Raw genomic sequence first — 27,188 nt, 5'->3', positions numbered from 1 at the left:
GAAGAACTTCCTGGAGTCTGGAAAGAGCAGATGATAATACCACTTGGGAATCTTCCAGCGAGGGAGAAAAAAGGCTGTGCAGACTTCGTGATTTTGGGTAAAATGCTTTGTAGTATTCCTCTGTGGTTGTGATTGCATACATTATTCAAAGGAAATAAATATTACTATGAAAAGTAGCTTCTCTGGTTATCCTGATCTCTTGCTTGAAAAGTCAAGTAAAGTGCCTCATTGAATCTAAAGTCTTAAAAAAAAATTAATTCCCTGGAAGCACATTAGCTGCACATGCATTTTAGATTGAACTTTCACCCTTCTATTGACATATTAAAGCAAATAAAATTATCTTAAAAAATAGGAATGTTTAGATCTTGTGATTTTGTTTGTTTAATGGGCAAAAATCTTGTTAAAATATTTTAAAATCATGTGCCCAAACATTAAGTTGTTATATTCTTTGATACGCTCATGTTTTATCTTCCTGCTACTTCTCTGAATAGAACTGTTATATTTTTTTAGTAATTGGAAGCACACAAAGCACTCCAGAACAATACAGTGAGTTTTCAGGAGGCTGAACTGTTGCAGCAAGTTTCCAGGTCATCCAAAGATCTTTCATAATTTTGATCAAGCCAAGGAGCTGACTAGTTGGTCACTGAACAACCTCCTTTTTTTTCCTGAATTGCTCAGGTACCTGTGGTCAAAATCCTCCTAAAAATTAAACACATGGTTCAGGTGAACATGGATCATCATTCTGGTTTAGGTGGGTATAGTACCAGAAGCAGATGTGCAAGATGTAAGAGAACAGCAGGTATATATGATACTTCTCTCTGATGAGAAGCAGCTCTGGTAACTGGGATTGCTTGGCCTGAGGAAAAGGAAGCCCAGGCAGGACTTTATTGCTCTCTACAACTACCTGAAAGAAGGCTGTGGTGAGGTGGAAAGCAGTCTCTTCTCTCAAGTAGCAAAGTATAGGACAAGAGGAAATGGCCTTAGGCTGCACCTGGTGAGGTTTAGATTGGATATAATGAAAAGTTTCGTCACTGAAAGGGTTGTCAGGCATGACACAGGCTGCCAGAGAAGTGGCTGAGTCACCATCCCTGGAGGTATTAGAAGGATGTGTAGATGTGGTGCTTAGGGACATGGTTTAGTGGTGGGCTTGGCAGTGCTGGGTTAACAGTTGGACTTGGAGTTAAAGGTCTTTTCCAACCTTAATGGTGCATACGATTCTAAGAATTACCAGCTTAGTCTGTTTGGAACAAGGTTCCTTATGTGCCACACTCATGTTTTCAGAGCTTGGAAACAGTGGTTTACATTTTTTGGTTTATGGATAAAGCTCTGTGGCCGTGTTTCATTCATTGCACCAGGGCCTGCTCCAAGGCCTGTGTTATGCCCACAGGTGGGACAGGGACATCTCTTCCAAAGTGCTGTTACTTGCAAAGTGCTGTTAAGTGTGATGTGCTAAATATTAAAAATAACATTAACATTTGCTTTAGAATCTAGTTATTTAATGGAAGAGTCTGGTTTATGATTTCATGTAAAGCCCACATGGCTTGAAAAGTCTAACATCAGAATTCTTTGTTGACATTATCTTTATTCAAGCATGGATCTTTAGCTTGGTTCACCATAAAGTGAAGCATTTGATTTATGGTAATAGACAGTTCAGGGCTATAGGGGCATTATACGTTGCTGGTGTAGATACAACTTTATCAGAAGATACAAACATGACCCGCAATAGAAACAAACACCAAAGAGAACACAATGAAACATTCACTGCTTACAAATCACTTCATTACTACAGACACCAAATGGCAGTTACTGTAAGTAAATCAGTTTCAGAGAACTGACTACATATAGACAGGGAATTGGGAATTTCTGTTTGGGGCTTAATCCACAAATCCTTAGTAGAAAAAAGTTTAATGTCAAGCATTCTTTTTTTTTTTTTTTAATCCACAAAACAATGCTAACCAACAGACATATCAAAGAATAAGACTGAAGGGTATCAACGCCTTTACAACTACTTTTGCAATTATCTTCTGGATTAGGTACTTAGATGATTTTTTAAATACATTTTATAAGAAGGTAAATAGCCCAAAAATCAGCAGCAAAAATATTACAACAACAAAACAAGTAAATACAGTGCCAATGTGTCATGTTGTAGAAGAGAATACGAAGAGGACAAACAATGATAACTTAATCATATAAAATGATACAGAGCTGAAATACAGTGCACTTAAATAACTATGTGACAAAGAATGTTAAATTCTGTACTTAGTATGTAGGTTTTTATAAACATAAAATCTGAAAAGTCTTTGTGCTTAAACGTTTTTTCCTGTTAAACAGAATTGTTGCTTACTTCCAATACTGCCACTGTAACAGATATTACAACAGATCACAATTTTCACAGACACATCAACATTAAAACATTTACCTATGAGAAAATAAGTCACTTCTCATTAATTCACAGTGCGAAAAAGTGGTGTATACTCTGTCTTGAAAAAGGCTTTCAGTTATTCATCAAGCCAGTTGCAGAAAAGTCCTGATACCAGATGCAGTGCTAGATTTAAAGAATGGAAAGCAACACATCACATGTTGGGAGGAAAAAAAATAAATTTCTCGTTTCTTCATGGATATCGTCTAAGTGACCTTCGTCTTCTGTTGTAGAAATGCCTGAGCCCATGTTGCCGTGAAAAATTCATCATGTAATTTTGTTTGCGAGTGCTGTCAAAGGGTGAAAGAAGAGAAGAGTGTCAGTTTCTTTTATACGTAAATTCTTTTGTAGTAGTGAGCTAGTGGGACTGATTCTTCATTGTCCTTGCATGACTTTTCAAGTCTGTCCAAACTGATGTGAAGCACACGCTTTGTTTAACTGCAAAGCTACAAGGCAATTGAGAATCTGTCCCACTTGGCTTTCATTCAGAGTAAGTTATCTTAGGGAAAGGTTAAGAGCTTTCAGCTAATGAAAACTGGTGCTGCCTAGGGCCAAATTCACTAAAACTGTTAACTTCATAGCATTTCTCTATAGGGGTTTTATACTCCAGTTATCCTTCTGTCTTTGATCATTAACTGCTTTATCTTGAGAACAGAGGAAAAGCTTTATCTTCTTTTTTTACCTTATAGAAAGTGAAGTACAACACTTTAATTCAGATTAATGCTTCCCTCCCCTATGCACCCTCTTTCAAAATGAAAGGAAGGTCTGGGAAATAAGCATCATCATGTCTGGCAGGAGATCAAGCAAGAGAGCCCAACTGCAGCAGAATTTAAGAAGACACACTTGTTTGAAGATCTACCTGGAGGTCCATCCCACAGAATGTAGGTTTCTACTTGTCCCACTGAGGGAAGAAGAAACCATGAGAGGGCAGATCTGTGAAGACCTGCAGTCAACAAATCTCCCATTTGTGGATTCAAGGAATGTTTTCACTAGCGAGTTTTCTCTGTGAGTAAGAAGTGAATACTCATAATGTAGTAAGTCATACTTTCCTCTTTAGTGCATAAGCTTATTTTTAGTGAATATGGCCCTTAGGAAAAAGGAGTAATTTTATGCTTTGCAAAATACCTGATTCTCTACAAGCAAAACCAAGTTTTGCTAAGTTATGCTAATGCTAATTTAACCTAAAATAATCTGTCTAACAAAATTATGCCCTTTTCATGAGCTAATCTTGAACACAATTGACTAAATTGATTAACAGTTGTCATGTCAAAATGTATATCCAAGTAATTTCCTCACTAGCTTTCCAAGGCTTTCCAATTTTTTTTTGCCACTGTAATGTACGTACAAGAATGAAATAAAGACTAGTTCCTGGTGACAATGAGAGAATACAGGTGTACACTTGGCAGAACTTGGCACTAGTTCCTGGTGACAATGAGAGAATACAGGTGTACACTTGGCAGAACTTTTAGCACTTTCACAGTAAGGTAGAGCTCTAGAGCATCTGGCAATTGAGAGAGGGGTTAATGTTGGCTTATTCAAGTGAAAAGGAAAGTGTGTGATTGTTAAGTGCTGACTTTTAATTTTTGTGTGAGAGATTGGTAGTGGTGAGTTTATGTAACTTTAATGCCAGTTGGTAGCTCAAGTGCAAAGCAGCACTGAACATCAGCCTTCATTCTGGTCCTTAAGTCATCAGGGTGGAAGGTCACCCTGGCTCCAATGTCAGCTGTCTCACTGATGAAGGCAGGAGGGAAATGATGACCCCAAACCCCCTCCTGAGTGGCTGCCATTGGTCATGAATCTTGAAGAAGTTTTTAATTTTCCCTTGCCTTTACTTCCCATTGCATGGAAAGTGGGTGGTTCCTCAGACACAGAGCCTTCACAGCCACATCCCACCTCTCTGGAGAGCATCCTAAGCATGAGGAGAGGATAGAGCACCTATCTGCTGGGAGAAGGCTGCTCTGCAGCCAAAACACAGCAGATAGGCCTGGGAGAAAGCACAGCCCAACTCTGAGCAGCTTTGCTCTTTGTTCTGGGTACATGGGACAAACAGAGGCTGCCAAAGGGTTTGGCTGAAAAAATTGCTGTTTCTGGACTTGGTTAAATGTAGGAGTGGACTTGGTTTTGCTAGCGTCAGCTTGGACAAGACTTGGACAGATGGGAAACATACTGAGCTGCAGTCCTTGTCCCAGGAGCCTTTTCTATCCTGTCCTTGGTCTGCTCATGTCCAGCAACAGCTCAGTAGAGTTGTTCAGGGCTTGTTTTGGACACTGCTATGTGTACCTGGCCTCTATTTCACTTCAAATGACCAACCATTTTGTATCTGGCCTTAAAGGGATGGTGAAGATGTTTAAAACAATGAACAAGAAAAAAAAAAAGGAAAATAAAGAATTGAAAAAAGGAACAAAGAAATGCTTACCTAGTAATGTAGAAGGGATTTACTTATTTTTTAAGTATATAATTTCATTCCATTGGAAGATTATGACCTTCCACTGGAAGGTGTTAGAAAGAAGCATATATTTATGTCTTAAACTGAACACCATAGCAGTAAAGTGTGTGAAAAATAAGAGAAATCTAAATTCTCAGGAACTAAATGCTTTTTTTTTTTCTTGCATTAATGTAGTTCAGACTTGTCCTCGCTGACATGAGACAGACTTTCCAACAACTGGTTGGATGGCACAGAAAACCCTTGAACCCCATCTGTAGAAATACTGTAATTTTCACTCTTTCCATGGGTAAATTTGTATACCCTATGCATTATTGTATTGTATCATATTGCACCACAAAATCAGAGTAGGTGTTGTTTTCAGAATCAGTGGCAACTTGAAGACAACTTTGTGAATGTGTAATGGACTGGTCAGCACTTGCTGAGCTTTCTATAATTTCTGTGCATTAACTGAACCATCCATCAGTCAGTGAAGTTTAGATCCAAAGTAATTACCTGTGTCTTACTGATGGGGCACAAAGCAAAAAAAAACAGTTAACAGGAGTGACTGCTGTATAATCTGTTTGACAGTTTTGAGTGCACTACTAAAAAATAACTAGAAGATAATGCTACTTGAATTTATGTAGAAAACTCTGAAAAATGCTCCAATGAAGTACCTGGAGTTGTGCTAGTTGGATGAAAGTAATATGCAGCCAATACAGAAAAGCAAAGACAAAACTATCTAGGGAGCATTCAAAAAAATACCTACAACAAAGCAATTTATGAGAAGGAGTCTCCCTGGACTAAAGTCTCTTTAGTGTTTAGTAGAGCATTATGTTTATTGCATGTTTCCTGGAGTACAATTTGAACTACAAGGCTGCAATTTAAAGTTTATGAAAATGGAACAAAGCCAAACTGAGTGAAAAATATGCAGTACATAACCCCAGGAAATACTAATGTCATTCGTTATTTGTGTGTTTTAATTGATGGGGCACAAAACAGGAACAAAATAGAAACAAAAATACTTGAATAACAAAATTAAACATGAAAGAAGCCTTAGAACACAGCAAAGGTACGTCCTTGAAGACTAGGTTTGGAGTAAATTTTGATGCTGAACTCCAAATGCTTTGTTAGGCAGGTACTGTAATGGAAAAAGTCACATGGTCTGACTGAGGGCTCATATCAATGGCAAATATTCTTTGGCTTTGGTGGAGTCAACACTGGAACCCAGAGCTCAGTCACTGTACTGGTTAGTGGTATCCATTACTGCAGCAGCACAAAGCAGCTGGCTTACATGAAATGAACTGCCTGGGGACACTGGTTCTGTGTCCAAGGGGCAGGTATGGCCACGGCACAGTGCAGATTGACATACACTGCCTGACTGTGTCTCTGTGGCCATTCACTACAGAAAAAAATGGGAATTGCCCCTTGGCTGCCCATACAATGCTCTGGGGGCCCTCCATTGGCAGCTCTCACTGTACTCTACCAGAAGCAGAAGTCCCATTGCAGCCTTGGTGAAATTCCCACTGCACATCATTCCCACTGGCACAATCTACTGAACAATTTCTGCTAAGTTTAACTTCCCCCAGTGCTCACTGAGGAAGTGCTGCAGGATCAGGGCCCTCAAGAGCTATGTGGCACATCTCAGAGTATAAATGATTTTCCACCAACCCATCAGTGACAAAACTTTGTGAAAGAGCTGTAGCTGTTAACAGAAACATACATTTAATACTGATTCAGGTACTTACCTTATTCTAGTGTAAAACCAATGACAGCAAACAATGAAATACAACACAAGTTAGAAAATGCCTTTCAATGCATGCAGCACTGTGATTAGTCATAAAACCCTGATGAGGTTTAGAGGCAATATAGGACTTTTCGTCTCTTTTGAAAATAAAAATTGAACAAATTATTTCCTCAGCTTTCAAATCAATATTTAGATTTTTATTTTCTATAAAATTCAGCATGCACTTTAAAAAAACATAATAGAAATGCAATAGAAGCACAAACTGCATCATATAAAATTTGGCATAAATGCTGTAAATATTCAGATAGTCATCTAATGTTTGAACTACTTATGTTCTTTATCATAAATATGTTGATATTTAATTTAAATGCATTTTTCAAATCTTTGCTTTTTACTAAAACAAAGGAAGCTGATAAAAATGCTTTTCCACATGAGCACTTCTTGTTAAATCTAGAATATACAATTTGTATTTCAGTACTCCAAAATAAGGATAAACATTCCTTGCACCAAATGCAACATAATTTCTCATTAAATCATTTGTGCCAAAAATGTGAGACTATCTCAACAATGAAGAGCATGGAGTGATGGCTATGGAGGGATTCATTCTGTTATCTATCCGTTAACTATAAAATAGTAGGTGGGGATAACATTTCTTGCATTCGTTGCACAATGTATATTCCTTTGGATCACATTACAAGTTTCGGATAAAGAAAACAATATCAGACCCTTAGTATTCATCTTATAACTATCCTTTATTCTCAGTACCTTTGGCTTTTAATTAAGTTAATGAGATGTCTCTAAGGGCCTGCCCTATACACAAAGAAATGGCAGTTGTGTAATGCACATGCAAAGAAGTGTGAGGTGTGTGTGCAGTGGGCAGGCTGAGAGCTGTGCTTCCAGAGAAAAAGTGTGCAAATGAAATGCAGAATTGGACATGGGCTCTTCTTAGTGCAGAAGTACAGGGGCGCAGAAAAACACTCTTTCTTAAGCCTGGGATAAAATACTTTTTTATCCTAAGAAGAGCCACATGGAACACATGAGAGTTGGGCCCAAAGCTTTCTTTACAAATGGAGAGAAAAAATGCTGCACTAATGAGGAATAATCAGCGCTGGATTATAAAAGAGACTGGACAACTTAACAACTTACATCCTCTCCCCACCACAGGACAAACATCAACTGTTGTTATGTTGCCAAGATCAATTTAATGTATAAGATTTTCATCACAGGTATTTGGTTTCACTTGTTTAAAAGAGGTGCTCAATTTAAGCACCATTTGCAGCTACATCACAATCTTAAAAATACTGCTTTTTATCAAGTGATTCAAGTAGTTCATTCAAAAGTAGAATGATTTTAAGTAAGATACAAAAGCATCCATCTTTGGCCTTTTTTATTGCTGCCAGGCATTTTGCATGCATGTATAATCTGCAGGTTGATTTCTTTCCCCACAGCAATTTTCTTGGGGGCACAAAGGAATCAAAGAAATGGCATCCTGAAGGCATATTTGCTGGTGAGAGGATGGTGGCCCTTGACTCAGAAATTGGTTGAACTGAACAGTGTCATGACCCTGGCTGTGCTTCAGCTGTAGCAGTATCTGCACTACGACTCGGCAACTGATTCCAATTCTTTGGATTGCTGAGAGGAGTTGGGCCATGAAAACAGATATTCACAGATATGGCCCTGAGGTGAGCACTCTAGGGAGGAGCAGGGATATCCCCTGTTTTGGAAGCAAAATAAAATAAAGAAAATCCTTATTTTCTTTACCTCCCTACAGGTCAGCTCTCCCTGCTGGAGGAGCTTTCCCTGCTTGCCCCCTTACTGCAGCCCTTAGCCTGCTCAAGGAGAGCATGGCTCACTTGCCCGTGGGCTGAGGAAAAGCTGGCACAGCACCTAGGCGTGCACCTGGGGGTGCAGGCAGCCAGGCTGGGAAAATCAGACCTCTATCACCCCACAGGGTCGTGAAGAAAACACAAGTAGAGATGTGTGGAAAGCCAGGAATTTGTCCATGTCCCAAACCACACCTCCAAGTGTAGGTTGGCTCCTTGCTCTAGCACCTCACAGGCTGAGGCTTGCCTGCTGCATCAGCGTGGGTACACAGGTCACAAAGATGAAAATCTAGGACTGAAACTAGAGCCATCATAATTTCCATAATTTTGATGGTTCTGGAGGGGTGTATGGGGTCTCACACAGGTGGGTAGTGGAATGCAGGGTTGTAAGAGGACTGAATATAGACTGTGTTGGATGTGAACCATCAATGGGTTCTTATCTAGAGATGTAAATGACCTTCTGAGTCCAGGCCAGAGTTCCAACAGGAATTGCTTCCAATTTAGGAGGCACAGATATTTCCTAAAGTATCCCAGTTTGGGGATGAATAAGCCAAACAGAAGCCTACTAACTCTCCAATGACTCCCTGTAGAATTAATGGGAAGAGGTAAACCCTGGTGAACGGTTCATGCTCAGTGCCTCTCTGCAGCCCTGGGATGGTTATTGTGCAAAAAGCTCTCCCCTGGCAATCTTGGTGGGAAGGGAGAGCATGCAGAGGACTCTGCCTCCTCCCGTTTTGCTGGAGGCTGCCTGGGAGAGCTCCCGGGAAAGGAGAGCTGCTTGTGCTTCCTGGGAGCAGGCAGTGCTTCTGTAACCTTCATTGAACAGTGAAGGAATATTAAGAATGAAAGCCAAGTCCTATCCCTAGTACTCACAGTGTGATTCCTGGTAGCCCTGGTGTGTGCAGGATCATCTAGGGTAAGTACTAACAGATACTGATCCAGGCTCCCTTCTGATACCCTGAAGCACTTCATGGAGGTGACTGAGTGTCTTCATCATTTAACAGGTGAAGAAACTGAAGTGCTGGGGGTAAAGTGATCAGTGTGAAGTGACCAAGTGAAATAGCAGAGCTACAGAAAAACCCAAGTGAGAGTATTTATTGATAAGGAAGTTGCAGGTTACTTGCAAATAAATTTGAGGAGGCCTAAAGAATATTTTCATGAATTACAATGTGCAGATAGAACTTAAGCAAAACAGAGGAGTTAAAGGCACCTGTCAGGTTTGAGCACATGCCAGCATAGGAACCAGATGCACCATGGCATGTAATTCTGCCCTTCCTGAGGGCAGCATGTCTCATGTGTTGTAGTTAGCAGGAACTGGAACTCTACATCTGGTCTTTGGGAAATAAGATGTAATGGCACTGTGTTTCACAGACTTGGTAAGGGAGAAATCAGACCAGTTTGGTCTGTCTTTCTCTGTGAATTGTACCAGATGCCACTTGAACAGGATGTAAATCCTCTCTCTCTAGCCTGATATTTAGGGCAATTTTCAGAAGAGCCTTAAAGCTCTTTAACAGGACTAAAATAATAAAAGGGAGGGCACTGTCTGCCCACCTGGTTCCTTCTCTTGGTCAGGTGTGATTATTTGCTATGGCCATTCTAATATAATATATCTCACATGACCTGTATATTTCACTCAACTTGTGTGTCTAGTCTACAGCCTGACAGATCTCATTGTCAGAGAAGTTCCCCACATTTCAGCCTCCAAGTAACTTTTTAAAGATCTGATTTATTCCTACTTATGGCCCCTAATTCAGTGCTTGGATTGATGGGTAACATTATACTTTTTTTTTTTTTCTCTTACATGTTTTTTTCTGTTAATTTTCTGTTTAATTGCAAGGTAGAAAGACTTGTGAATATTTTAGAATGACCAGTTCCCTTTTCCATAGTTTCCTAAACATGATGAACTTCCTGAAGGCTCATACTCTTCCATATCTTTCCTGATGCAGCATAATACAGCCATTGATTGACTAAAACAGGAATCATATCCATCTCTCTCCTCTGTTCCTCCCAGTTTTAAGCTTAATGTTATGGAAGCAGAGCCCAGCAAGGTGTGTAAAAGCAGCGGAGGGTGTACAGTTACTCAGTGTTGGGACCAGTTTGGTTTGAGGTTGATATGAGTGCCATGCAAGCTGGTGCTTCTTGGTGGAAAGGAGAACAGGACTAACTAGCAATCAGACAATTCAGTTTTCTACTGTTAAAAAACATTACTTGCAGTGCCTCTGCTAATTCAGAAGCCTCATAGCTATAATTACACAATCTGAAGGTTATCTAAGCCTAATTTCTTCATTGCTTGTTTTTAAATTGTTCAATAAAAAGAACGTTTGAACCTATCTATGGAGCAGGCTCGCCTCTCTTTGCCAACCACTGCCAGCGATGAGTTCCTGCCCGGGAAGCCACTAGCACTTCACTTCTACTGGAACTAAATTGTTAGAGAAAAAGCAGGTCATCTCTTCATGATGCAACACAGGAAAAACGGGTTGGCTGCCAGCGAAACCCATCTCAAGAATGAGAGAATCAGGAGGGTGCAGACTTGATAAAATCTTGACAAGGGGATGAATATAGAGCTCGGACCATAGGAACCTGATATAGTGAACCCTGTTTCTGAACAGTATCCTTCTTACTAAAAAAAGGAAATGAATAAGGCATTAGTTGCTAACACAAATTTTTAAGAGGCACAACAACATTACTTTGTGCAATGAACAATACAGAATAATCTTTTTTATCTTTGAAAGGATATAGATCAGCCTTAAATGGCAGCACAGTGTTGAACAGGATATCCTTTCTTATGTCCCAGCACAATAATTTTTTAATAGTAATTGCTGCATTACAGGACCACAGCCATACTTGGAGATGATAAAGCCCCACCTTCCCTCCAGCATTTCTCCACAATTTTTTCCACACCTCCCCCTGCTGTGACACTTACTTTGTGTCCATCTTAACTACTGACTGTTGCAGTCAGGGCAGAGCATCAGGAAAGATAGGATTTTAGAGGTTTCCCTTTGAGAAAGGATTGCCTGGGCCACAATGGTTCTTAATGAGCTTAAGAGTCATGTCATGCTGGAGAAAGTTCAGTGCTTTCTGAGGTGGGGTGGGGTGGGGTGGGATGAGGTGAAGCTGATACTCACAGGACGACTTCTACGTGGTCCAAAGCCCACTGATCATGACCTGTTCCACTGTGACGGGGCTGCCACCAGCGCAGCAAGACTCCTTTCATTCGTGCCTCCCTGTCACACAAACACAAGAGCCTGTGAGAGCTCCAGACTGTTGGTGTTTTGCATATCCCTATCTATCCCCCAACAGGAAAAAAGTTGAATTGTTTCTATGTCCCTTAACATCCATACATTATATGTGTAAAACACTTAATAGCTAAAAAATGCACACAGGTAGGGAGGATTTTTCCCCCTTATCTTCAAAACAAGTGTTCTTTCTGTTTTTCTTTTAAGTGCATTGATAAACATGAGCCTGGAATTTCTTAATCAGCCTTCCTCTTAAGTCTTCTTTTTTTGCCCCCTCATCAACATTTTTTCTTCAACAGTGATGCAAAGATAGGTTATTTTTTAGCAGAAATGTAACTTGTGCACTTAGAGGTAATGAAATGTGACTGGGTACTCACAAGGGAACGTTATAAGACACTCTTTGGGCTTGTATAAAGTCCTTTGGCTGATGCTGTGCAATTACTTGCCATGTAATTCCATTATTTACACTGTATTGGAGGAGCACTGCCTTATCTACAGTGTTAGGATCACTCAGATTGGTATTACAACTGTCTGTTTGTGAAATACTTCCAATTTGCAAAACAAACATGATTTTACTGTAAAACAGAGAGAGAAAAAAAGTATTTTCAATATGTAAAATTATTCAAACAGGAACAATAGTGTTTCTAGGTTTATTGCAGTTACCTTATCAAAACTTGTAGCATTTTCAAGAATCATTACTTTAACATGCAAAATAAACTGTTCTCACATCTTTAAAACACAGTTTCCTCTTCAAAACAATAGTTCACTATGTATAATATATTGTTGCAGGCAGGATCAAAGTTTGCAATATATTTGCACAAAACTGAGATGGAGAAAAATGCAAACATGTAAATAAGTGTATGAAAAGTTTAAAAAAGACAAATAAAGGTTGAATATAAGGAGGTGCCTAAAAAAACATATATATCATATTCTACCCAGGTGCTCAAGTAAGAAGAGAAGAGCCTGATTTTTATCTGACCCATTGGCCAATTCATCCTGTTTCTAATCTTAATTTGGACAACTCAATATAAAGCAGTCCTGAAAGCTGTCACTCTGCTAAGAGCCAGCACAGGCTGTTTAAATTTGTTTTTCCATGGCCAAAGAGGCTCAATAGATGAAAAAGATACTCCTGTTCATTGCCAGGTGAATATAATTCTATTTGACAACTGAAATGAGAAAATTGCCCTGTAATTACTAAATAACATCTTTAGTCATAACCATTGTGGAGGCACATACAAACATGGGATTTATCTTATCAGATCAGGCACTGGTCCAGGCAGTCTGGTGTCCAGTTTTTGCCAACAGCTTCATTGTCAGTGCTGGCTTAGATAGACAGTGCTCTGTTGGGCATGATGAAAACATCTGACCTTTTCATCTGACATCCTCACTCTCCATCTCCAAATCAAAGTCACAAAGCATTTTGCCAACCCTAATGTTTTCTCCCAGTCACATCCAACTGCATGACACAGCCAGGTCAGTCCATCCTCATTTGTACTGGCCCACATGGTTTCACATACAAGTGAAGAGTTTCCTTTCTCATGAATTGTTAAAGAAGCTGTTTAGGCTCAAACTATTACCTTGCTCGGGTAAGATCCAGAGGCTTGGTCACAGCTTGTCTTACTTGACATCCATTAAAATAGAGTGAATCTCCATGGGCATAGGGTGCCAGCTGTCCACATCCATTCCCTATCACTCCCCCCTGAATGGTTTCCCAGTTTATTTCAGTGACTCTTTCAGATTCAAAATTATCTTTAATATAACTTGGCAGATCATGGCTAAAAACAGAGCAGTCATCACCTAAAAATGACACAACGAAGTTGTAAAACATGCAAAAAAAGAAAGGATGGAGAAAATTCAGTTACAGGTCATTGTAATTCCTTTCAAGGTTGTGACTCAATATACAGTGTAAGGACAACCTGAATATATTTCAGCAGATTCATTAATAAGGTGCACCTTGATATACAGCAGTCATTTTTATAAAATTGAGGCTGTGAGTCTAATTTTTACAGCAGTATAACTTCAAGAACTGCGATACAGTTCCTCCTGTTTTGCACTGGTGCCAATAGGAGAAACCTCAAATTGTGGGTTGAAGGCAAATATGTCTAAAAACTCGGAAAGGATCTAATCAAGGCTCTCCTGGAAAACATTAAACACTGGCTCCACTCCTACAAAGCACTTAGAGCTTACCAAGGGCACCCAGGTACCATTAGGCATGTGCTTAGCTGCACTGAGGGCTTAGAGCAGAACACTCTGTCCTGATGGGGCACGGAGTCCCTTACAGATACCAGTCACCAACATCTGGATCCCATTTGCACATCCTCTGGGATGCACCCTTGGAAGGAGCATGGGTTGGAAGCCAGTTCTGGGTAATCAAGCAGCCATGTTCTGCCTTCAGTGAAGGCTGGATGGACATACAGTGCCAGATGGGAGAGACTGCTCAATATGGAAAGTAAGGAGAGGGGAAAGCTGTTATTTTGAACCCTGACAAATTATTAATTTTGGATTTACTCAGACATTCCAGTGATGAATTTGGACATAACACCTCACTTAGTCTTTTTGTTTAATTTTGAGCTAGACTAGACTGTAGTAGATATACAGGAGAGAAATAAAGAAATGGAACCTTGGAATCCTTCATCACAGATGCAAATGGCTCCAGTTGTGCAATACCCATGGCCACTGCAGAGCTTTGGGCATGCCTCCCCAATGTACACGTGATCTATTGCCCAGCTCTGCTTCTCTAGTTCTTCTCCCTTCTGAATCCACCTGAACTGGGTTGCACTGCAAATATCAAACATCCAAACAGTGTATTAGGATACATAGCAATTAAACACATCTGTACAGTGATGTTCTAATACACCAGCAGCAAATGTAACCAAAAATGTCACATGAGGGGGCTGTGACTTCAATAACTGGAAAAACCCACCCTGCTACATCATTGGCAGTAGTGCCTTCTATTAACAAAAAGCTTCCTAAAGAACATTAGTAATGTATCAAATCTAAATCTGCAATAAAAATAAATTTTAATTCACCAATTGTTCCTAGCAAACCATGCCAGCAAGACAGCTGTCATTTTATAGATCCACAGTGAGCTGACCTTTCAGTAACCTACCTGGATGAGACGTGGTCAGGCAGCTGGATAGTTATTCTTCTCCACATGGAGCTGTTGACAGAGTTATAGATGGTCGCTTCATGGAATTGAAATGGGGAGCAGCCAATGCTATTAGATGAGGAAGGAAGGCAGTGTGTCTGGACAAGTTGCCATGAGTCTGTCCTGTAGGAAGCAAAAAAAAAGAAAAAAGAAAAAAGCTTTAGAACAACTGAAAAAATAATGTAAGGAAACTAGATTATTTCCAAGGGTCATAACATTGCCTGTCCTACTAAACAAACAGAAGAGATTTTCAGCAATAGTTTCTATGCTCTGGAGCCACAAATAAACAAGAGGTGAGGGGTCAAAGCACAGGTGCAGCCAGGGGGGATGTTTGAGTGTTGTGGAGCCCTTGGTGGTGGCACTCCCAGGAGTGTGGTACATACTACATACAGCTGCTCTGGGCTGCATGACAGAAGGATTTATTTAGGAGGCAGCTCCTTAGTCTCTTGCAGTGTTCATGAGTCCCAACAGAATTTGCTACCTTTTCACCTGCATTTATTTGAGCACAGAATATACCTTAATTTTTACAAATTATACCATGCTGCTTTTCTACAGCACATGAGGCAGTGTAATTTTTAGCTAGTTAAAGACTAATTTGAAGTTAAGTAACTCCTATTTCATGACAGCTTGGTTCTGTATCCTACTAAATAGTTTCTTGCAAATATGTTTTCCTGTGAGTATACTTTTAAAAGGAACATGCTCATGACTGTAACTACAAGCTCAGTGCCATGAATCTGTCAACATCTGGGATAAATGATAAAGAGAATTTATGGGAGTTACATAGACAAATCCCAGTGCTTGCACACAGGCCTTGTTCAGATTCTGTTACAACATGAATAGCAAAGCATATTAAAATAATTCATATTACGACGTGAATAGCAAAGCAAAGCTTTAATAAATAGAAGCTCTCTACATTTTTAATGTCATACTATTTTTTTCAGGTCTGTGTATTCTGCTGTCATTTACCTGGCATCCTTTGTATACTCCAGCATCACTGAATGGAGGTCCCCACAAGAATTTGCCTCACAGCCAACCACGATCTATAGCACAAATAAAATAAACTGCTACAACAAGTCAGGTAGACATTTAAAGTAATATATAATCAAGTTATGTTCTCCTTTTTTTGTTTCTTTATTAGGTGCATGAGGGATTGTCAACTTAGAACTTGGGCAAAATCCACCAAAAGTGGATGGAAAACAAAAGACACAGTACTTCAGATACTGTATTTACTTAAAGAATTTTACTTCCTTGCTACTGTTATTTTCTAACAGAATCCTAACACTTCATTTCTAAAGTCCAAATTAAATATCTAAACAAACATTTTTTTCTGAAATAAAATATATGGTAGTTCCTTGGCATTTCCAAAAGTGAAGCACCTTTGAAATTTAACATTAATCATGATAAGCATATGGACATAAACTTTAAATCAGTCCAATTTAGGAACAGAATTATTTTGAATATTTAAAAAAATAGACATATTTGTTCTGTATTACAGTTGAAAGATTACAGTACCCAGTGTACATTACTGATTAGATAATACAATGCTAAATTTCAAAACTAAACAGAAGCCATGCGAGAGCTGAGTTCTTAGTTTAGAAATAAAATCTTTGCTGTGAGAGGTGAAGAAAAATGGGGAGAAGATCAGGAAAGAAAAACTCTTCAGTAAGAGCTTAGTAATATGAACTATTAAATGCTGATGGGTTATCTTAATTTTGGTCTTAAAATAGAGGAAAAAGATGATAGGCTGGGTAAAATAAGCATCTTGGAGATCTTGGAGGCAGTCTTGACATTCAGTAGTAAAAAACTTCAGAGACTCCTCTTGTATATAATTTTTTTGGCATGCTGAGTGGGGAAGCGGTGCTTTAGGGATTATATTAGACAGTCAATATAAAATAGTCAGTGACGTTGAGAAAAGGTGAAAATATTGATCAGTGGAAGATGGTAAATTCTGGAACTATCTTGTTAAACAGAAGAGCAATAAAAAATCATAATAAGAAAATGGATTAGTATTTTGATAACCCTACTTTCATGTTAGTTCCTAGTTTAAGACAGGGTACTTGGGGAACAGCCAAGAACATTTCTGGAAAACAACTGCTTGTTGCCTTTGGCCCTGTGTAGAATTCTACCTTAAATCAAATTAAAATACTCAGAAATGTTTCTCTGATGGTTTAGGTCATTTGCCATGACACAAGGAAGTAGAAGGGGCACTTCTATTTGAGCAAAATTGCATTTTCCATATGATGCTCTTCTCCAGCCTTCTCCCTTACTTTTTCTGTTCCTTCACAAATTAGGGGAAAATAACTTGTTCTGCATGGCATCTATTCTCACCTTAGAAAATAATTCCTACTGTATCTGATGACCAAGTAATTTCAGGAAAAAGGTATTAGACTTCCAATTCCTCTGACTAACCCCAATAGCATACAGACTGTCAGAATATTTTGACATTTTACATTCATGCAGCCTTTTTGGTTCTCATTACCTACACTTCATATTTTCTGTTAATTTCTAGTAAAAAGACACTATTAATTATTTATCCAATTGAGCATCCTAGTTGGAAGAACAATAATTTCTGGAGACACATTAGATGAATTTTCATTGTGTTCTTTACTTTGGAGAGAGAGAACATTTCTTACTTTAAACTGCATCATGTATCCTGGCTGTATAATGAGCTCCCTGGAGGACAGGATGTTGTGTGTTTTATCCTTTTTCTTATTTGGCCAGTAGAGATGGAATGATGGATTTCCACAGAACCCTGCAGTTCTGACTGCATTAGGGTAAAAGCTCCAATTTTCTTCATGAGAGGTGCCTTCTATTAAGATGAGTTAAATAAAATTACTGCATTGTCTTGGTAAACATCAAGGCTTAGAAATTAATCCACAGAATCACTTGACAAAGTACTTTAGTGATATGGACACTACATTTATGCTATCTGTAATGACACACAGTAAGCTACAAAGAGAGAGACATAATAAAGATATTCATCACCAGAGAGTTAATTAAAACGTTTAAATAACAGTACTTTTTAAAAATATGATAAGAGCATAATACCAGAAATTTAAATGAAATGAGTTAGACCGAAATAAAAATTTTTATGTGTACATACATGTGGACATACATCTGAAGATACATGTGTGTGTATATATATATATATATATATATATATATATATATATATTTACACACTCATATTAATAGCATATAAACAGCATTAGTCTACAAAATGAAAAATTTGCAGGGTTAAAATAGAAGAAAGTCTGCTTGCAAGCTCACAGGGCTCAGGTAAGATAAGAACAGAAAACGCCAGCCAACAGGTGAGCTGTGGCAGCCCGTTTTACCATCATCGAAGGTATCCACCAGCTGGCTGGGGTTGATCTCTGCTCCCCCGATCAGGATGTTATCCAGAGCCCACTGTGCCCGCTCGGGGCCGGGCACCACGATGCCACTGCTGAGGGTGAAGGGCTGCCACCAGCGCAGGCGCGTGGTGTTGGTCAGGGCGTGCTCGGGGAGGAGGATGTAGTCGTGCCTCACCGAGATGTACTTCTGGTAATCCATCTCGTGGAGCAAAGTCCAGGATATCCCTAGAATGAAAAGATGCAGGTTTAGTGATAAAACCAAGCATATGGTAGAATCTGCTGGAGGATTAATGTAACATAATAGAAAATAAAAAGTAATAGATATGGTCTTCTGATAGAGCTTAACTTCTAAGGGTAGTTGGCAATTGTTACTCACTGCAAGAGTAATCTGGTAATCGTAAAAAGGAATAATCAACTTGGATGGAAGCCACTGATTACTGAAATAAGGCAGTAAGATTATGGAAAACTTCTGAGCAATAGATGGAACTTTTAGATGGGGAAAAATCTTCACACAGACATACATAGCTTTACAATTAAGAATTACCTTTTTATTTTGGATCTCTGACAATTTGTCAGGTATTCATGGTGAATGGATACAGAACCAGACTGTAGCTCAGCTATAAATACAGTATGTACTTGCCTCCATCAATGGAATAGTCTAGCAGCACTCCTTCCTTTCTGCAAGTTGGTCTGTGGCATGTTGTCATGTTGTTTTCACTCCCAATTCTTCCCCAGTACTGTAGAAACCTAAGAGTAAATGTATATGATCACATCTGTTAGACTTGCACAAATAGAGGTTGATTTCTGTTAACACACATGCTGAAATTGTTCCAAATGCCAGCATTTTAAAGCAAGGTACATAGATGCACAAGTACTACAAAGGTTTCCAAAAATATTGTCTAGTAATTTGCATGGGAACCTCATGGAATCCAACTAAGAACTGCCCCTGTGAGGAAATAATCCATTGCAAATGTACCAGCCAGGGACAGACTGGATGGGAGCTGCTTTGCTTAGAGTTCCCTGGACTCCTGGTGGAATGGGAGCTCACCATGTGTTAAGGTGCCCTTGAATCAATGAAGGACACAAAAAAGTTGATAAACTGAGGCAAGTTGGTGGAGGACACAGAGCTCAGAGCCAGAGATCATACACTGAAGAAATAGGAAGTTACAAATGGATTTAACAGGGAAAAAAAAAAAATAAAAAAAAAAATCACTATCACTCTGAGAGTAACTGAACACTAGTACAAGTGTTCCAGTACAGACAGACAGTAGGATCTCTGTTCTTGGAGGTTTTTAGAGATCCAATGGGACAAAGTCCTGGGCAAACTGTCCTGAATTCCATGTTTCCTGGCTTTGAGCATGAGGTGGGACTAGAGACTCCCTGAGGCCCCTTCCTTCCTGTAATTCAGCAAAATTGCAAAATTTAAGAAGTCAGAGTGTGTGGCTTCATTAAAGCCATATGGTCAAGAGAAATTATGCTGAAGTTGTCTATGTCATGTCCTTAGCTTGTCTAAACTGACAGAGATCCATTGCACTCCTGATAAGTCATCCTTTCCAACAGCACAGAAGTGGAATGGTGGAATGGATCTTGTATGGGCACCCAAGAGAGAACAACCAGCAGAGGTTCTGCTCTGAACTCAGTGAGGGACACAGCTGGTGCCTCCAGCAGTGATGCCCTGCTGACTGGTGTCCTGCCTCTTTGCAGGCCAGAAGTTGCTGATTCCAGGACATTTCTGGACAGAGGGACCTGCTGCTTCACCTGGACGTGTCAGACCCTTTCCAGTGTGCTGGGGTGAGCCTTGCTCTCTGTGACTCATCTGAAAGCATCAGTGCCTTGAGAATCACAATCCCAGTGCCCTGGGAATCGTCATCTCCTCGGTGTCTGCCGGTAGTGCTGTTCCTGTGGTGGCCTAGAATTCCCTGAGCTACCAGCGATGGTCCCTGCTGCTCTGCCCTGCCAGTGTATGACAGAGCTCCCCGTGACAATGACCTGGAGCCAGGACCTACTTTGCTCCCCGCAGGTCCAGATCTTGAGTGACAGCCTGCCTCACAGTTGCACCTCCAAAATACAGAGTCGTGTCTTCTGCGAGAATTCCACACTCGGTACAGGTATTTCCACCTTCTAAGGACATCCATAAATCTGGTTTAATTTCCTCATTGTCAAAGCGCTCTTTCAGGAAGGTCTGTAAGTAAGGTATTTAACATGAAGGTAAGTAAGATTTTAAGTCTTTTTGACAACCACAGCTAGAACTGACCTAAACATGTTTGAAGGCTCAAGAACACTAAATTTTTCTCAGGGTAACAGAACATAATCACTTCTGGCTGAATAGTTAGCCACTTAAACTGAATTGGCTAAATTTGAAAATCTATTAGGGCTGGATTTTAACATACTTGGGAGGTAATGCAGCAAATAAAAATTGGCATGTGCAAATGAGTGAGCATATTGGGTTTGTGTGGCAAGGTTTTGATGGCAGAGGGCAACAGTAGAGGACTTCTGTATGCATGGGAGAAAAAATATTCTATATCTTTCCTCAGCAAAACCAGGGATCCTGACATTGAGTTAGCAGTAAAACTACCCTAAAATTGCTACAATTTTATCCCAAGTGTCCTTAAAGTGATGGATACCTTACTAATTAAAAATTGCAAGCAGACAATGATGTTTGTTCATATAATTAATATTTCAGATGAAAACCAAAAGGTTATAATAATTCAAATTACATGACAACTGACAAGTTAGTTAGTTATTTTTAACTTTAAATTAGCAATATCTAACTAGAGTCCACTTCATTGTTTCTGGATAAAATGGGTAACAGCCAAACAGCCATGTGAATTAATTTTCTAATTTTATGCCATTTTCCTTTACTCCCTACTTCAGTAATCTCTTTCACTGTTCAAATCTTTCAATTTTGTTCAAATACAACCGAGTGTGCAAGGATGATTTACATTTTATAATGATGATTAAAAGATGAACAATGAACTTCATCACAGCCTTTTCAGGCTAAGTGTTATTTTCAAAGCAACAAACCCATTCTTGAATAATGCAGTAATAGTTTTGTTAAAAAACTGATGAAAGAGCTGAAAATGGATTTGACTGTCTTCAGGCTGACAGGAATCAAAGCTAAATTTCCAGTGAGATAAATGTCTCCTCTCTCTCCTTCCCAGTCAAACACATGCCAAAATTCATTCTTTAAAACATGCAATAGAATTACCTTCAGTGTCTGGGTCAGGTAGCAGTTTGGACCCGAATACCCAGGATCACAGATGCATTGCTCATTCAGGCAGTCTCCATGACCTCTACAGTTTTCCAGACAACCAGGGCCCAGATAGAAATTATCAATGGCCCACTGCATATCTGAGTATTTCTGGTAGAACCGAAACCTCACGGGACTAGATATAAAGGAGTGAAGAAAACCATACATATGCATAAAACAATTTTACTCAGTTGAAAAAAGGTGATTAAACACAATATAATCATGACTGTACTAGCTTCTGAGCTTCCACAAGTAGTGGAAGTATCTATTGAAATTGATTTTTTTACATATCCATAATGTAATGAACATGAATGCTGCTATTCTGAAATTTCCTTGAAAGAAAATGAATAGGAAGATGTCCTGTTGTGTCTCCAGGAAGGTACTCAATCCAAGAAAAAATGAGTAGCAAATTCATACTTACTTGCCCACAAGGCTTTCAGGCAGTGTGTAAGTTACTCTTTTCCATCCTTTTGTGGGAAAGAAGACAGATGGCTGTGAGACACTCCCAGAACATTTTGGGTCGGCTGGTAAGCACTGAGGCACTAAGTAACTCCAGCTAACGCCAAAGTCAGTGGAGTACTGCACATGGACCTGATTTTGTGCAACTTTTTCTGAGGGTTTACATCCAACAGACACCTAAAAAGGAAGAGACCATCAGTAATTAGAATTAATTGTGGTGGGGGAATTTAAAAATGTGTTTGAACCTGAAAACAGATGGCAGAATTTTGCTTGAAATGATGGCAGTAACAGTGCCTGTATGGTACCAGTCACCTGCAGGTCTCTGATATTCTCCAGACTGAGAATAGGCACCATACTGTGAATTTTGTTTTCTTCTAGATAGCTCACATTTCTGGATTTCCAGGTTTTGACAGTCATGCCTTAGACCTCAGTACCACAGAACAAATAAAGTTAATATTCCATCCCACGCAACCAGAGATTTTAATATTTCAGAGATGGCCACAGATTAGGGAGACCATATTTATGGATGGATGTGCAAAGGGTTCTTGAAATTTCCATATATTGCTGAGTTATTTCCTTAATTTAGGTAAAGGGGTGTACAAAGGCCAGTTTGGGTTTTGTTTGATGCGAATGCATGACAACACAGGAGCAGAGTGAACTACTGTGGAGCTGCTTTTCCCTCACCAGCAGTTGTAACAAAATAGGCACCTGGCAGATGTGCAACCCTATTACATGATGTCCATAGAACTGCAGTGCTGGAATAGAAGAATGTGTCACCTTTGAGAACATCCTGTGATATTAAAGCTGACCAACACAATGTAAGTGAGAAAAATGAGGATGGCCTAATAAAAATATTTTTCCCAGCAGGGAATGGCTCCTGTGTAGGCCTATACATCACCCTTCCTCCTGAAAGATCTACTTAGACCTGGAAGAAAATGTGGTTTTGAATAAGTTTACTGCAGACAGATTTTACCTTGAACTGCATAATCCAGCCTTCTGTAGGAGTCAGGTCGTGGGTGACTGCATAGACCTCTCTGCCATCATGGCTCCCGCAGATCATGACACCGTCAGGAGAATCACAAAATCTCTCAATTGAGCAATCGTCATGGAATAACCAGTGTTCATTCACTTGAAAATAAATGGCAACGTCAGTAATATGCAGTGACAATATAAATTAAATAGGGAGTAGTGTTAACCACAAAAGGTGATTCATAGCTTTATTTTTCAGCCTACATGAGAATTATTTAGTATTGCTCCTGAGAATATCAGTACCCTATTGTTCCCATGTAAATATGTGTTACATTTATCACATTTATTGCTGAAAGCACCTCTTACTGCTCACTTACACAAGCATTACAGCATTATTTTTTAATATTAAAGAAGTAAGGATCTGAGACTTAAAATATGAACATCTATTGCACTGAACATTTTGGGAGAGCCTTTTAATGGGTTTTGCCTACATGTTTGCACAAAGTGTACCCCAGCACTGGTAGCTGTTAAGCCTAATAAACATACAAAAATGTGTCTTCTACAAAATTTAGTTGTAAAATGTAACTTAAATTCCCTAAATAATATTTTAATACATTAGAAAATAGGGAATAGACACTCAGGATAAGAAATTTGCTTAGAATAACCTGTCACTTTTAAATTACTTTTTTTTCTTTTAGAAGAAATTAACCTTCTAGATGCAGTAAAAAAGCTGCGATACATCTTTTCATTTTCAAAAGACAAGGCCTTCTATAGCAATGGAATTTTCTGTGACTGCCATCACAGTGAGACAAAGATTCAGAGGCTCAGCAAGACTTGGAAATTCCTGCTCCTTCAGTGAGCGGCAGGTGGAAGCTTTACCCGTGGTTTTGTCCTCCACAGCCATGTCGAAGGCGATCCTGCCGGCGGGCCCCGCGTCGGCCGGGGAGCGCTCGTGCTGCGGCAGGGGAGCGCTGCTGAAGGTGTCGAGCATCACCGTCCTCTGGTCGGCCGAGCCCGAGATCAGCACGTTGTCGATGGCCCAGTCGTTCTGGTCCAGCCCGTCGTGCTTGGGCTGCCACCAGCGGAAGCGTGTCCCGATGGCTTTGGCATCGTAGGGAAGGAGGATGTTCACAAAGCTGGAATAAAAGCTGGGAATTAGTTGGAGGAAAGCTGCAGGAAAAAGACACATTGCAACGCTCTGTGCTGGGTGCTTTGACCAAGTCCATTCCCAATGTTTCCCAGAACACGTGGAATTTGGGAAAGAAGAAAAAAGACCAGTCTAGCCTATATTCCTCTAGGAGATATTTCTGAAACAAAAATCTTTCTGATCACTCCCAATGTCATCCCTGGGACAGGGGCTCAGAGAGAGGTGGAAAGGGTCAGCACCCAGACTGTGGCATGGTTTGAACAACCTCACTTGCTCCAGGTGTCCTTATGGGACTGAATGCAATGGTCTGGACTAGCAGGGTCTAGCCATAAGGCCCTTATTAAGAGAAGTGTTAAGAAGGAGAGCGTACAAATGAAATAAAGATTGCTTTTTTCAACCTGGAGCCATTCAGCAGATAGCAATGTTCCAGTATGATTTTATGTGTTCCATTGCAACAGTAGAAAGTAGTATACTGAAATCTCATGTCCAATTAAAGTGCTAGTTATTTCTTGGTGTGCTTGAATAAAAACAAATAATGGGTCCTTCACATCCCCATTTTCTGTGACTCTTTTAAATTGGTCAGTCAGAAAATGGTTGGCTCACATATATGCATGATTTGAATCTCACAAACATCTGAAAGTAGGGCTTGAGTATATCCATCCTTTTGATGGATAACTGCAGAAGCCTAGCCACACCATTTTATAACAAACTTACAAGAATCAGTGATTTTATGATCTTGCCAATAAAGAAATAGACTGCAAAGGTTAGCAGCTTTAAGAACAGGATGGACATCACTACAGTAGCTATTCAATTATCTTCCTGCAACCATTTACAAATCTACCAGACTGCTACAGGCTCCTAGGTATTCTTGTATTTCTGGCCTAGCAGCTGCACAAATGTTGATGCTCTCAATACATGCCAAGGACATTAATAAACACCTGTAGGACTGCGCAAGCTGAACTCATACATCCCAGCCTGACATCTAAACCACAGCACTATATATCCCACAGATTCTGGTGAAACATTCAAGAAGACCTGACTTTAGCAGAGAAATTTACACAGGTAGAAAGAAGGTATCTACATACCCAGGCTTGCTGAATTGATCATAGAAAATCTCCATTAAGAGGTTCCAGGTGATTCCACCATTTACAGAATACTCCAGCAGCACTCCTTGGTTGCGGTTGTTAGGAGTTATCAGACATCCATACATGAAATAAAACTGGATGAATTCTGCACTGGTGAGGTTCAAATCCACTGTAACTAACATACGGCTGCAGCCCTTAAAAGCAATGAAAAAAAGATGTTGGCTGGTGTTGTCTGGCAAAAATTACATTCATAAAAAGTGTTAGACTATGCAGTCACTATTAACGTGGATTCATATAGCAAAAATTTTTAAATTGTACAAACTTTTATTAATTATTTCAAAGATAAAACTACAACTGAACATAATTTCAGTAGTTTCATCTTAAAAATTTTTTTTGTGTATCTATATATGTTGCTACTTGTACCTTCAGTTTTACAATATTCATGTATTTGTATTCACCTTTCTTCTTAATACAAAAGTTGCAGAAATCCACGCCTCCATTGTAAATCGTGAAGTTTTCCATGCAGAATTAATGAATCACTGATTATGTGCTAATGATTCAACTTATGCAAACCATCAAATGGCAAAGCAATTTTAGTATGTGTGTTTTCCACAATACCTTACATATTTCACATTGCTTAGTTTGTTAGCTGGTGTCTACTTAGTCCTACTGGAATGAAGTGGAAATGTAATGCTTCTGTTAATTTACTTTAGAAAACTTTTGTCAGTTTGAACTTAGTTATAAATTTGACAGAAGACATCTACCAGCATAAATTTTATGTTTCTAAAATAATATTTAATCATTTTTATAATCCTGAGGTTATCTATTAGAAAACTATAGTTCAACAGCAGTTAGGGTTATATACCTACACATGTAGCTAACCTAGGAAATTTTACTGTGAGCTTACTCTGAAAACACCCACCTGAGAGACATCTGAAGGATGAGGCTACACATGGATGCAATGTGCTCTAGGGTGATCCTGCCTGAGCAGGGAGGTTGCCCAGATTACCCACCATGGCCCCTTCCAACCCGGCCCATTCTGTGTTTCTGTGGCTCTGTATTATCAAGGACCATGTGCAAATTATACATGTGCAAATAGCTAGTTATTAATTTACCTCTGGTCTGATTAGAAGCCACACCAAACTCCAGTCTGAAAGTTTCAAGTGCTATGATGAGGGACTTAGGAGGAAAATTAAAAGTCTACATATTTATACTGGGCTTTAACCTACCAGCTCCACTTTCAAAGGCCCCTTTACAGCTCCTCTCAGGACCCACACACACTATATCTCATTTTCCTGGCTGCAGCATATCAAGGAACACGGTATCAGCTTTCCTGGAGTGTTTCTGGCTGACCCTAGTCTGTAGGACCTGTTTGACTTCAACCTTCAACTAGGCAAAAGATCTAATTTTTAAAAACATTTTATATGTCTGATATGTTATGCTATTATTTTTTTAATGCTTTGCTATTTAACTTTTAAAACCAGTCCCACTTATAGCGTCAAATGGAGCGAGCTGGTCGCTGTGCTGGACACACACCCCGCTGAAGTGAAGAGCCATCCCGGAGGCGACGGCCCCGCAGACCGTGCTCAGTTTGCCCCCGTTCACTGTCAGCCAGTTCTGGTTCGAGGGGGAGCGGTTGAAGTTGTCCTTCAGCTGGGTGGGAAGGGGAGTCTCTGGCTCGTCGCAGTACAGCCCACCCCAGTGCTCGTCGCAGCTGCAGAGCAAAACAAATGCACAATCAGCTGGCAAGGGCTCTGCATGCATCTTATTCTGCAGAGAGGCATCATTTACTAGTGCACAACTGGTATGTGGGGGTTTTAAACATCTGGCGTCTTGGAGTTAATACGAAACAAAAATGACTTTTTTAAAGGCTTAGTACTGTGTATCATTCAAGCTTCTAATACAGGGTACACTCCCAAACACGGTAAAAGCAGTGAAACACATTGTGCTTGGATAAATAAACCAAAAGAATGTGCCAAGCCTAAAAATGTCCCACTGATGTTAAAGTTCAAGTTTCTGTAAAATTTTAGGAGATGGGTGTTTTCTTATCTTTATATAGTTCTCCTTTTTTTTTTTTTTTTCCTTTTTTTTCTTTTCTTTTTTTTTTTTTTTCACCTCTGAAAGACATTC

The 27,188-nt window shown here is 39.6% G+C and overlaps 1 protein-coding gene across 2 annotated transcripts in view; it reads right to left on the bottom strand.

Annotated features, from left to right (window-relative positions):
- Nucleotides 1–1,562: 1,562 nt before the first annotated feature.
- Nucleotides 1,563–27,188, bottom strand: part of RELN (reelin) — a 277,153-nt gene continuing 251,527 nt past the window's right edge. Inside the window, exons 48-65 of one of the 2 annotated variants that reach the window (XM_077783642.2) lie at nucleotides 26,595–26,772; nucleotides 25,059–25,252; nucleotides 23,706–23,962; nucleotides 22,831–22,985; nucleotides 21,820–22,034; nucleotides 21,357–21,534; nucleotides 20,155–20,330; nucleotides 18,789–18,895; nucleotides 18,131–18,373; nucleotides 17,429–17,604; nucleotides 15,762–15,835; nucleotides 14,757–14,918; nucleotides 14,268–14,425; nucleotides 13,225–13,444; nucleotides 12,025–12,222; nucleotides 11,537–11,635; nucleotides 6,590–6,725; nucleotides 1,563–2,709 (exon numbers count right to left, since the gene is read on the bottom strand). In XM_077783642.2, the coding sequence (XP_077639768.1) occupies nucleotides 6,596–6,725; nucleotides 11,537–11,635; nucleotides 12,025–12,222; nucleotides 13,225–13,444; nucleotides 14,268–14,425; nucleotides 14,757–14,918; nucleotides 15,762–15,835; nucleotides 17,429–17,604; nucleotides 18,131–18,373; nucleotides 18,789–18,895; nucleotides 20,155–20,330; nucleotides 21,357–21,534; nucleotides 21,820–22,034; nucleotides 22,831–22,985; nucleotides 23,706–23,962; nucleotides 25,059–25,252; nucleotides 26,595–26,772 (2,920 nt within the window). In that variant the 3' untranslated portion in view covers nucleotides 1,563–2,709; nucleotides 6,590–6,595. The remainder of the gene's footprint in view (nucleotides 2,710–6,589; nucleotides 6,726–11,536; nucleotides 11,636–12,024; nucleotides 12,223–13,224; nucleotides 13,445–14,267; nucleotides 14,426–14,756; nucleotides 14,919–15,761; nucleotides 15,836–17,428; nucleotides 17,605–18,130; nucleotides 18,374–18,788; nucleotides 18,896–20,154; nucleotides 20,331–21,356; nucleotides 21,535–21,819; nucleotides 22,035–22,830; nucleotides 22,986–23,705; nucleotides 23,963–25,058; nucleotides 25,253–26,594; nucleotides 26,773–27,188) is intronic. The other variant, XM_031507057.3, reaches the window with a different exon arrangement.

This window comes from Lonchura striata, chromosome 1A, assembly GCF_050655825.1.
Source record: "Lonchura striata isolate lonStrDom1 chromosome 1A, ASM5065582v1, whole genome shotgun sequence".
NCBI classification, from domain to species: Eukaryota; Metazoa; Chordata; class Aves; order Passeriformes; family Estrildidae; genus Lonchura; species Lonchura striata.
The sequence above is the reverse complement of the archived record's forward strand: the minus strand, read 5'-3'. Positions and strand labels throughout refer to the sequence as shown.